Genomic DNA, 12,628 nt, shown 5'->3' on the forward strand with positions numbered 1-12,628 from the left:
GAGACGGGGTTTCACCGTGGTCTCGATCTCCTGACCTCGTGATCCGCCCGCCTCGGCCTCCCAAAGTGCTGGGATTACAAGCGTGAGCCACCGCGCCCGGCCAAAGGGGATATTTTTTAACCAAAATTATTAGAGTCCACCATTCTGGACTGTGCTTGTGCGATAGATCCAAACAGACCAAATCAAACTAAAGTGGAGTCACTTATGCTAAAGTGACTCCATAACAAAGTAACATAATCAAAGTAAAAATTTAAAGAAATAGATAAATCCTAAAACAGACCAGGTTTTGTTTTTTTTTCTGTAAACAGCATATTTCAACTTGAAGAGCTCCCCTTTACTGTAACCCTTTTAAAAAAATAAGAACTTGACGTCTTTGTTTCCTTCCACTTTACAAACCCACAGTTCTGCTATTTCACAGTGGAATTTGAGACTAATAAAGTACTTTTTTTTTTTTTTTGAGACGGAGTTTCACTCTTCTCACCCAAGCTGAAGTGCAGTGGCGCGATTTTAAGACAAGGTTTCACCACGTTGGCCAGGCTGGGCTCAAACTCCTGACCTCAGATGATCCACCTGCCTCGGCCTCCGAAAGTACTGAGATTACGGGCGTGAGCCACCACACCTGGCCAATAAGTACATTTTTGATGGTGCTAGATTGGTTTCAATGTCTAAAATTTTGGTCTAACTCTCAAAATTGAGAAGATGAACAAATGAGAGAAATTGTTTAATTACAGTGTAAAGCTGCCCACTTTCATGGTTACTTTTGGTCAGTAGGGCTTTTTGTACATAGTAAACTGAAACCTAACTGGATATGTGTAATTAGGCTGTAACCCATTCTTGTACCAACCACTGTGTTTTTGACAATAAAATAACATAAACTGTTCCAATCATGCTCAAATTAGACAAATTCAAAGCTGTAATCAATCTGGCTGTTTCTGTATCTCACTTTCATTTTCTGTGTGTCACTTTGATTTTTCTGTCCATAAATCTTTTTCCACCAAAAGATGTACTGGAGTCTCTCTGAACCTGCTCTGGATCCACAGGCTGCTTTATTTGCAAATCATTCTTTGCTCAATTAAACTTTGTTAAATTTCTCTAACTTTTTTTTAAGTTTTAGAGTTTTTTTGATGAAAAATAAAGAATGTGTTGTTGGGCATTGATTTTGAGAAGCAAGGTGTGCCTGTTGACAGCCCTACAAGCAGAAGCTCACCCTAAGAAGCACAGCTGCCTAGTCACGAAGCAGCTGTTGACACATGTCTGAAGGAGCTCAGCTGAAAACAGAAGAATGGCCCACTGAACCCAATCTAAATTCGTGATCATCTCAATTATGAGCTAAGAAGTTTTGGCTGGTTTGTTACGCTGCGATAGCTAATTAATACATGCACTCGGTGCAGATAGGATGCCAGGATTTAATGACAAGTTGATTTCTAGTTACCTTCTAATGGTGGGCCCCATAAAGGTACTGATTTTTCTCCTTATTCAAAGTTGGATGTCTTGTAAGAGAATATTGCATAATGCAGAAATACATGTAGACATGTATGCATGTGATTGGTGCTTATACTCACACAATTCCCCACACCACAGAAGAAAACAGGTAACCACAGCTTGACAATTAGGGCCAAGGACAAATAGCAAAATTAGCTTGTTTTTAATTGGAGGTAAAGACTAGGGACATGGCCTGGCGTGGTGGCTCACGCCTGTAATCCCAGCACTTTAGAGGGCTGAGGCAGGCAGATCACCTGAGGTCAGGAGTTCGAGACCAGCCTGACCAGCATGGTGAAACCCCATCTCTACTAAAAATACAAAAATTAGCTGGGCATGGGGGCGGGCACCTGTAATCCCAGCTACTCGGGAGGCTGAGGCACTAGAATCACTTGAACCCGGGAGGTAGAGGTTGCAGTGAGTTGAGATCACGCCATTGCACTTCAGCCTGGGTGATAAGAGCAAAACTCTGTCTCAAAAAAGAAAAAAAGAAAAAGAAAGACCAGGGAGGGATCTGTAGACATAGAACTTTCTTCTTCTGTGGCCCCATTGTCCTTTGTTCACTGTCTGATCTCTGGAAGAAAGGTGGGCAACAGGTGGTCTTCCTGTTGCTATTTTATTCCTGCTGTCCTCTGCTCTTTCTATGGCCACTATCTATTCTACCCTTGGAACTGAAGAGAGATGTTGGTAGGGAAAGACTTTCCCCTTATTTATGGCAGAAAAAGGATGTTCGAGCCCGGTGTGATGGTTCATGCCTGTAATCCCAGCACTTTGGGAGGATGAGACAGAAGGATTACTTAAGATCAGGGGTTCGAGTTCAGCCTGGCTGACATGGCAAAATTCCATTTCTACTAAAAATACAAAAATAAGCCAGGCATGGTGGCACATGCCTGTAATCACAGCTACTCTGGGGAGGATGAGGCAGGAGAATTGCTTGAATCCAGAAGGTGGAGATTGCAGTGAGCCGAGATTGCACCACTGCACTCCAGCCTGGACATAAGAGCGAGACTCTGAAAAGAAAAGAAGAGAAGAGAAAGGAAAAGAAAGAAAAGAAGAGAAAGGAAATAGGAAGAAAAGAAAAAGAAAAGGGATGTTGAGGATTTCATCTTCTGCAGAGCTGCACTTCAATGTGGCAACTATTGGCCACCTGTGGCTACCGGGTGCGTGGAATGTGGCTGGTCTGAACTGCGATGTGGTAGAAAGGTAAAATACATAGTTTTAATTTTTTTTCCAAATTATATATACTTTATTAATAATTACATACTGGTCACATATTAAAATGATAATATTTTGGATATATTGGGTTAATTAAACTTCTACAATGAATTCCTCCTGTTTTTTTTTCTTCTTAAAATTTTCCTTCTAGAAAATTTAAAATTCACATGTGGCTCACATTCAATTTCAGAGGATTGCCTTTTTTAAAAAAATGTCAGGCTACCCGCTCAAAGGACAAGAAGCCAGGGAGCTCATAAAATTGGAAAATTTTAAATAATTGTTATTGCATTATTTTCATGTGTGAATAGCCACATAATATATTATTTATAAAGGCATACGTCCTTATACACAAGGTTATATGCAAATACCCTCTGGGGTGAGCCTGGTCCGCTCAGGGAGGAAGCCCTGCCTGAGAACGCGGCAGCTTGGATTTCACTCTCTACGTTCAGCCCAGCAGCTGAGCACATATTCTGTCACTCAGGGCATTAGGGGGTGGGGCCCTAAACATTATCCAATCAGGGACGCTGGGCTGGGACCCATCCAATCAGGCACGCAGCTGGAGCGGACAGGACGGCTTCCGGGATTTGGCGGGGCCTTTGTCTCTAGCTGCTGCGGGAGCTCCAGGTCTAGTCTTTACTGCTCTGTGTCTTCTACTCCTAGAGGCCCAGCCTCTGTGGCTCCGTTACCTGCAGGTATTGGGAGATGCACAGCTAAGATGCCAGGACCACCTGGAAGCCTAGAAATGGTGAGAGTGCGGTCCGACACCCGGAGAGAGGGGGAGGGGCTGGTTGGAACCGGTCGGAAGTGGCTGTGGCAGGACTCCAGGCTCCAAGCACTGGGCTCCAAAATCCGCGGCCCGTGTTGTCCTTGGCGCAGCTCGGCCCTCAGTCCCCTTCAGCCATAAGATGGCGGCTGGGCTGACAGCCGGACCCCGGGCGTCATGTCTCCTCTCTGCGCAGTGACTGTGCCTTGGCCTGGAGCCCTCGCTGGGCAGCTCTGCACCCGCAGTGCCGCATCTCTGCCCGATAACTCGGGGTGCAGGGTTCATAAATGGGAAGAGCTTTGGTCCATGGGGTCCCAGTCCCTCCTTTTTTCTATTAAAAATTCATGGAAGTCACTGCAAATATATTTAAAAATAGAAGAGTGGTTCAAAAATCATAGAGCACCCAGCTATGATTTGTAATTTGTGGTCCATGGGAGGGGCTTGAAGGAAAGACTTTTTAGTGGTGTATGATGAATAAAACCATATTCAATAATCGGTTAGGTACAGTTACATAGCTTCTTAATTTGTAAGATCAAAGTGGAAATTTTCTGGTTATGTAATCGGAGGGTACTTGGCAGTTTATAGTTGGTTAAGCAAGAATTTTATTTCCCCCAAAGTAATAATTTACAAAAAAAATGTATTTGAGTTATTTTATTTTATTTTTTTTTGAGACAGAGTCTCGCTCTGTCGCCCAGGCTGAAGTGCAGTGGCGCGATCTCGGCTCACTACAACCTCTGCCTCCCGGGTTCAAGCGATTCTCCTGTCTCAGCCTCCCGAGTAGCTGGGATTACAGGCGCGTGCCACCACGCCCGCCTAATTTTTGTATTTTTAGTAGAGACGGGTTTCACCATGTTGGACAGGCTGGTCTCGAACTCCTGACCTTGTGATCTGCCTGCCTCAGCCTCTCAAAGTGCTGGGATTACAGGTGTGAGCTACCGCGCCCGGCCAATGTATTTTTTTTTTTTTTTTTTTTTGAGACGGAGTCTCACTCTGTCGCCCCAGGCTGGAGTGCAGTGGCGCAATCTCGGCTCACTGCAAGCTCCGCCTCCTAGGTTCACGCCATTCTCCTGCCTCAGCCTCCTAAGTAGCTGGGACTACAGGCGCCCGCCACCACACCTGGTTAATTTTTTTGTATTTTTAGTAGGGACAGGGTTTCACCGTGTTAGCCAGGATGGTCTTGATCTCCTGACCTCGTAATCCGCCCACCTTGGCCTCCCAAAGTGCTGGGATTACAGGCGTCAGCCACTGCACCCGGCCCTAGTGTACATTTTTGATACTATATTTTAATTAATCATTTTTTGAGAAATCATTGGATGGTACTTTTTAAAAGATTTGTTTGCCGTTTGTAAAAATTTTCTATAAGAAGAAAGCAAAGAGTAATCCCAGGACACTATTGTAAAAAATCTCTGCGCCTCTTTTCCTTTTATCTTCCTTAGGCACAGAGATCTTATCAGAATTTTGGGGGGTCACAGTGGGAAACTTTATGGGGTGATGTGTCCTCGGCCACCCTTCAGATTTTTCCTGGTCCTGGGTTTCAGTACTGTCTGGGGATGAATCAAGATACCCACTATGGCTATGTCTGCTAGAGTGCCTAATGAATATCAGCTCCTGGGTCATTTTCTCCCGTAGGACTGCCTGAGGTACAAAGTGTAGCCTCTCGAGAGAGCAGGTGGATGCCCTGGGGCTGAGAGAAATCTCCTGCTGTACTCTTCCTTGGAAAAGCTGACACCTTGAGACATTAAGATTGTCTTCACCCAACTCAGCTTCCGTTTCTTTGGGACACATTGCTGGTCAATCAGATGCTGGTATTGAGGGAAAAACATAGAAATAATTTCTGTCTTTTGGATTCTCTAAGGGGGCAGAAAAATAGTGAAAAAAATATGATGAAAAAAGAGTGAAAGATAAATAGTGAAAAATTTGGAAAGGAAATTAAAAGGTAAAATATTTACAAATGGTATAAAAGAGGTGAGTTTCAGAAAAAAATTAATATCTACATATATTCCATTTGTTAAAAATTCTCATTTACTATTTTGTTTTCCAGACTGAGTTTAGTAATTGTCACAGGTAGTTTTTTTATGGCTGGGTAATTTCTTTTTTTTTTCTTTTCTTTTCTTTTTTTTTTTTTTTTTTGAAACAGTCTCATTCTGTCACCCAGGCTGGAGTGCAGTCGCATGATCTTGGCTCACTGCAACCTCTGTCTCTTGGGTTCAAGTGATTCTCCTCCCTCAGCCTCCTGAGTAGCTGAGACTATAGGCGCTAGCCACTACGCTCAGCTAATTTTTGTATTTTTAGTAGAGATGAGGTTTCACCATGTTGGCCAGTCTGGTCTCAAACTCTTGATCTCAGGTGATCCACCTGCCTTGGCCTCCCAAAGTATTGGGATTACAGGTGTGAGCCACCGCACCCAGCCTAGCTGGGTAATTTCAAACAGAATTCCAAGCCTTAACTTTTAGAATGCTAGCTATCTAGGGACAAAATAGAGAAAATCTCTTCTCCATTTTGGCTCTAGAAAATGAATACATTTCCGGCCGGGTGCAGTGGCTCACGCCTGTAATCCTAGCACTTTGGGATGCCAAGGTGGGTGGATCACCTGGGGTCAGGAATTCGAGGCCAGCCTGGCTAACATGGTGAAGCCTTGTCGCTACTAAAAATACAAAAATTAGCTGGGCGTGGTGGCACATGCCTGTAATTCCAGCTACTTGGGAGGCTGAAGCAGGAAAATTGCTTGAACCCAGGGGCGGAGGTTGCAGTTAGCCAAGATTGTGCCACTTCATTCCAGCCTGGGCGAAAGAGCGAAACTTCGTCTCAAAAAAAGAAAAGAAAATGAATACATTTCCACCAGAAAATGTGGTAGATAATTGGTGAAGTTACATAGATTCTTTTTTTTTTTTTTGAAACGGAGTCTCGCTCTGTCGCCCAGGCTGGAGTGCAGTGGCGCAATCTCGGCTCACTGCAAGCTCCGCCTCTCGGGTTCACGCCATTCTCCTGCCTCAGCCTCTCCGAGTAGCTGGGACTACAGGCGCCCGCCACCACGCCCGGCTAATTTTTTGTATTTTTAGTAGAGACAGGGTTTCACTGTGGTCTCAATCTCCTGACCTCGTGATCCGCCCACCTCAGCCTCCCAAAGTGCTGGGATTACAAGCGTGAGCCACTGCGCCCGGCCACATAGATTCTTGAAAACATTAGTACCTCTTTTTGCAGGGTAAATTTGTGACAGTGAATATTTCTAGTCTATACCCTGTTATCTTGATTTCTGAGTTTTATGCTAAATTTTATGAGATGAAACTTGGTACCTCCTAGAAGTGTTTCCATATGAATAATTGTTTACTACATAATTTTTAATGAAAACAATAAAGTAATACATTATCTAAAAGGAATACTTTTGCTTTTGTTATTGAGATGTAAAATCTAAGCATCTTCAAAAAAGTCCTCCCTGGCCAGGCACAGTGGCTCAAGCCTGTAATTCCAGCACTTTGGGAGGCCGAGGTGGGCGGATCATCTGAGGTCAGGAGTTCAAGACCATCTTGGCCAACATGGCGAAACCCCATCTCTACTAAAAAATACAAAAATTGGCTGGGCATGGTGGCTCACGCTTGTAATCCCAGCACTTTGGGAGGCTGAGGCGGGCAGATCACGAGGTCAGGAGATCGAGACCATCCTGGCCAACATGGTGAAACCCCGTCTCTACTAAAAAAAATACAAAAAATTAGCCAGGTGTGGTGGCGGGTGCCTGTAGTCCCAGCTACTCGGGAGGCTGAGGCAGGAGAATGGCGTGAACCCAGGAGGCGGAGCTTGCAGTAAGCTGAGATCGTGCCACTGCACTCCAGCCTGGGTGACAGAGTGAGACTCCATCTCAAAAAAAAAAAAAGAAAAAGGAAAAAATACAAAAATTAGCTGGGTGTGGTGGCAGGCACCTGTAATCCCAGCTACTAGGGAGGCTGAAGCAGGGAGATTGCTTGAACCCAGGAGGTGGAGGTTGCAGTGAGCCGAGATCGCGCCACTGCACTCCAGCCTGGGTGAGAGTATGAGACTTCATCTCAAATAAAAAAAAAATTCCTCCCCTTATATGAGCACTGTGTTCAAGTAATTTTGCTGAATGTTCAAACCGTTAGTTTCAAAAGTGAAGTGAATAACTCAGACATGAAAACTAAAGCTTGAGCCCAGTGACTCCAAGCTAAGGCTAATATTGAGCCTGCAAAAGGAGGTTGTTAAAGGCCCAGCTCTTTCTGGGGAGCCGCCCCTGCAGATGTCTCAGGCTGCTCACCCTAGCCATGGAAGAAGCCTTTATACTGAGAAAAGCTACAGAGCTCTGGAAATCTGGGGACCCACAGGCAGATGCAGTTAAGGTTAGGATGGAAGGGGATTGCGAGGGTCTTACTGAAGATGAAGTTGTTATTGTTTTGAGGCAGTTTCTAGACTTTGTAAAATAAAACAGATTTATGTAAAAAAAATTAGAATTCCAAAGGAGGAAGCACCAACTATAAATCTTTAAAGATTGCAAAGTTTAGGCAGAAAAGGGCTTGCTTTCATTTTTTCTTTTTTTCAGTATTTTGAGATTTATTTTGTTAATGTTGAGGACACACTGGGGAGAAATAAACACAAGTCGCAATAGGATCTGTGTCCTGTGCTTTTTCCAAAGAATGTTTTGGGAACTTCAGTATTTAAAGAGGAAAGAGCAAGTGGGAGGGGAAGAAAAAAGGCCGGGTGGGGGAAACAACAGAGAGTGCAGGTGATGAGGCTCTGATTAGCACTCAGTGAATCTGTATTTTACATGTAGAAAGAAAGGGGTCGGGGAAGTCAGTCATGCATTCCTCCCTCTCTCTCTCCCTCAGTAACTCTACATTTTATACAAGATAAAGTAACCATGTGAAATTACAGCTATCTGTTTGGGAATAAAAGGAAGCCAATCTTTGCATGACGCAGTTCCCAGCTTAACTTTTGGCATAGCGAGTTCAGGGTCCCAAGAGTTTACTTTCCTTCCACATATGTCTGCAAATTTTGATATTACCAAAGTCAAGAGCAAAGTTTTCATTAGGAAGTTGGCAACTTCTAGGAAAGGCTTTATTCATTTCGGGGGCTGTAAGGTACATGGATGTGCTTTGGTCAGGAATAGGCCGAGGCAGACATCCGGGCCAGAGTGACTCCGCAAGTTTGGAGCACAGTCATATAAATCCACTTGTTTTTTTTTATTTGTTTGTTTAGGTTTTTTTTGCTGTTGTTTTTGAGACAGAGTCTTGCCGTGTGACCCAGGCTGGAGTGCAGTGGTGCGATCTCAGCTCACTGCAACCTCTACCTCCTGGGTTCAAGCAATTCTCCTGCCTCAGCCTCCTGAGTAGCTGGGATTACAGGCGCCCACTACCACACGTGGCTAATTTTTTATATTTCTGGTAGAGACGGAGTTTCACCATGTTGTCCAGGCTGGTCTCAAACTCCTCACCTCAAGTGATCCACCCACCTTGGCCTCCCAAAGTGCCGGGATTACAGGCTTGAGCCACTGTGCCCAGTCAGGGAGGACTTGTTATATAATCACAGCTATGTAGCCGTAATATGGGAAGGTTCATCACCTGGCTCAGAGCCACTGTTGTTTGTAAAAGGTATAACTGCCCTGGTGATGCTGTGCATACGCCTCGCATCCAAAGAGAGAGAGTGAAGTTTTTGACCCTGTAAGGGAGAGCCAGCCTTGCAGGGCAGGGAACGCAACTGCAGGCATGGGAGCGGCAGGAGTTGCAGAGCCGGAGCAGGCAGGGACAGTGTAAGAGAGCTGCTGAATAAAATCATATTTCATCTGCCTATGGCCCCCTGACTGTTCTTTCAGCTGCCTGCCACCCATCCACCCACTCTCCTGGGACCTCAGCATGGGCTGGAACCTGACTCTTGGCGTGACAGGGGCTGGTGTTAGAGTGGGCGTGCTTGCTCACTTTGATCGATCTCAGGTTGCAAAAGTACTTCTGTTTTTTCATTCAGCTTGATACATAATGTGCTTAATCAAAACGGCAGGGAGGCAAGGTGTCCACTGATTTTTCTGCAGACACCACAACTGCTGCATCATTTAAATTGTGGGCTCAAGTCCTCAAAAGTCTCTTGTTTTCCAGGCTATGTGCTCTCATGCTTCTGAGCCTTTTAGAGACCCTAAGGTTTTATTGTATCCTGGCATGACTGACTTAGTCCCTGCTTCTCTGCTGCATGTCATATGGGCTTAGCGAAGAGAAGTCACAGAGACCTGCAGCCCTGGGAAGCCAATGTTTGGTGGGGGAGGCAGAAAATTCCAGTTTGATACGGGCTGGCATCCTTGCACAAAATCATGTCAATTCCTTCCTGGAAACCATCCTACTGATTTAAGAATACAATTAACCTGCCTGCTGGCCCCAGCCTCCAGTACCCACATAGTCTGGTTCCTGCCTCTCTGTCCAAATTCATTTCCCAACGCTCTTCCTCCACCTGCTAAGCCCCTGCCACAGTGGTCTTTTTTTCTTCAAACTTGACAAGCTCATTCCCACCTAGGGCCTTTCTACTGGATGTTCCTTTTACCTGGACTGTGCATTCCCAGATTTTCTCCCCACTTAGAAATCAGCTGAAATGTCCCCTCCTCAGGCAGGGCTTCCCTGACACTCAACCAAATCACCCCCACTTTGCATGTTACTACCATGTTTTGTTTCCTTGTAATTATCCAAGCTTTCTTTGTTGTCTCCTCTCTCTAGTACATATGCTTCTTTAGGTTGGGAGCTCTGTCTGGTTTATCACCATAGCCCTAGTGTACTTTTTGGCACATAGGAGATGCGCAGTGAGTAATTGCTGAATGAAACAGTCACTGAGATGAGGGAGTGTGTCAGGAGAACGGTGCAGATGGCAGACCTGTCTCAGACTGTTTCTGTGGGGAAGCAGGCCCCAGCCAGAGGCTGCTGGATGTAAGGAGCAGGGAGAAAGCTGGAGAGATCCAGGCTTAGGTAAAGGATCTGACCCACTGCTGGGGGCTGGAAATAGTGTCTACATATTTCTACACAGAAAGTCCTGTAGGATTTTCTGTGATAATGGCAATGTTCTATGTCTGCACTGTCCAATAAAGTTACTTTTGGCTACTGACCTGCACTTGAATGTAGCTGGAGCAACTAGGGAACTGATTTAAATTAGATTTATGGGAAATTGAATTTATTTAACTAATGCACATTTAAACAGCCACATGAGACTGGGGACTACTCTAGTTCAACAGTAGTTGAACAATGCAGCACCAGACACACTGACCTGGGACCCCTAAAGCCCCTCCATTTTGAGTCGTCAGCTTCTAAGTGCTGGAAGCTGGGTAGAACTCAAGAAGCAGGCCGGGCGCGGTGGCTCACGCTTGTAATCCCAGCACTTTGGGAGGCCGAGGCGGGTGGATCCCGAGGTCAGGAGATCGAGACCACGGTGAAACCCCGTCTCTACTAAAAATACAAAAAATTAGCCGGGCGTGGTGGCGGGCGCCTGTAGTCCCAGCTACTCGGAGAGGCTGAGGCAGGAGAATGGCGTGAACCCGGGAGGCGGAACTTGCAGTGAGCCGAGATTGCGCCACTGCACTCCAGCCTGGGTGACAGAGCGAGACTCCGTCTCAAAAAAAAAAAAAAAAAAAAAATTCCTTACAAATTTTGAATAATAGAACTTTGTCAGAAGCATATTTTACAAATATTTTCTTTTTATTGTGTAGGTTGTTTACTCTATTGATAGTTTGCTGTGAAGAAGCTCTTTAGTTTCTTTAGGTCCCATTTTTTATCAAGTTTTGCTTTTGTTGCAATTGCTTTTGGTATCTTCATCATAAAATCTTTGCCAGTTCCTATGTCAATAATATTTTCTTTATCCAATTGACATAGGTATTTTTTAGATTTTCTTTCAGGGTTTTTTACAATTTTATGTTCCACATTTAGGTCTTTAATCACCCGGAGTTGATTTTTTTTTATATGGTGTAAGGAAAGCATCCAGTTTCAGTCTTTTACATAGTGCTAGCTGGTTATTCCAGCACCATTTATTAAATAGGGAATTCTTCCTGCATTGCTCTTGTGAGCTTTGTAGAAGATCAGATGGTTGTAGGTGTGTGGCATGATTTCTGGGCTTCTATTCTGTTTCATTGTTCTATAGTCTGTGTTTGTACCAGTATCATGCTGCTTTGGTTACTGTACCTCTGTTGTATAGTTTGAAGTCAGGTAATGTAATGCCACCTGCTTTGTTCTTTTTGCTTATGATTGCCTTGGCTATTCAGGTTTTTTTTTTTTTTTTTCAGTTTCATATAAATTTTAAAATACTTTTTTTAGTTCTGTGAAGAATGTTTTTGGTAGTTTGATAGAAATAGCATTCTGTAAATTTCATTTGGCAGTATGGCCATTTTGATGATATCAATCTTTTCTTTTTTTTTTTTTTTTTTTTTTTTTTTGAGACGGAGTCTTGCTCTGTCGCCCAGGCTGGAGTGCAGTGGCGCGATCTCGGCTCACTGCAACCTCCGCCTCCCGGGTTCACGCCATTCTCCTGCCTCAGCCTCTCCGAGTAGCTGGGACTACAGGCGCCTGCCACCACGCCCGGCTAATTTTTTGTATTTTTTGGTAGAGACGGGGTTTCACCGTGGTCTCGATCTCCTGACCTCGTGATCCGCCCGCCTCGGCCTCCCAAAGTGCTGGGATTACAAGCGTGAGCCACCGCGCCCGGCCGATATCAATCTTTTCTATCCATGAGCATAAAATGGGTGCCCATCTTTGACTTCTTTAAGAAGCATTTTGTAATTTTTGCTATAGAGATTTTTCACCTCCCTGATTAGCTGTATTCCTAGACATTTTATTATTTTTGTTGTTATTGTGAATGGGATTTTTTTTTATTTGGCCTTAGGTTGAATGTTGTTGATGTTCAGAGATGTTACTGATTTTTGTACACTTATTTTGTATCCTGAAACTTCTATTTTCTAGTTTGTGTGCATAGATTTTCTAGTTCATGTGCATACAAGTGTTCATAGTAGACTTCAATAGTTATTTGTATTTCTGTGGGGTCAGTGGTAGTCATTTCTAATTGTGTTTATTTGGACCTTCTCTTATTTCTTTATTATTATACCTAGTGGTTTGTTTATCTTATTTATTTATTTATTTATTTTTTTTTACAAAGGTTTAACTCCTGGAATTTTTGGTCTCTTATGTTTTTTTTTTTTTTTTTTTTTTTTTT

The 12,628-nt window shown here is 44.1% G+C and overlaps 1 protein-coding gene across 6 annotated transcripts in view; it reads left to right on the plus strand.

The window, feature by feature from the left end:
• Window positions 1-3,287: 3,287 nt before the first annotated feature.
• Window positions 3,288-12,628, plus strand: part of LOC116478801 (zinc finger protein 680) — a 71,013-nt gene continuing 61,672 nt past the window's right edge. For 4 of the 6 annotated variants that reach the window (XR_009214983.1, XR_009214981.1, XM_032757737.2 and 1 more), the window contains exon 1: window positions 3,300-3,439. Coding sequence is in view for 4 of the 6 variants with exons in the window: in XM_032757737.2 (XP_032613628.1) it covers window positions 3,410-3,439 (30 nt within the window). In the remaining 2 variants the exon portion in view is untranslated. Of the gene's footprint in view, window positions 3,440-12,628 lie in introns of all 6 variants that reach the window. The other 2 variants (XM_032757729.2, XM_032757745.2) reach the window with 2 other exon arrangements.

This window comes from Hylobates moloch, unplaced genomic scaffold (genome assembly GCF_009828535.3).
Source record: "Hylobates moloch isolate HMO894 unplaced genomic scaffold, HMol_V3 SCAFFOLD_1, whole genome shotgun sequence".
Classification (NCBI taxonomy): domain Eukaryota; kingdom Metazoa; phylum Chordata; class Mammalia; order Primates; family Hylobatidae; genus Hylobates; species Hylobates moloch.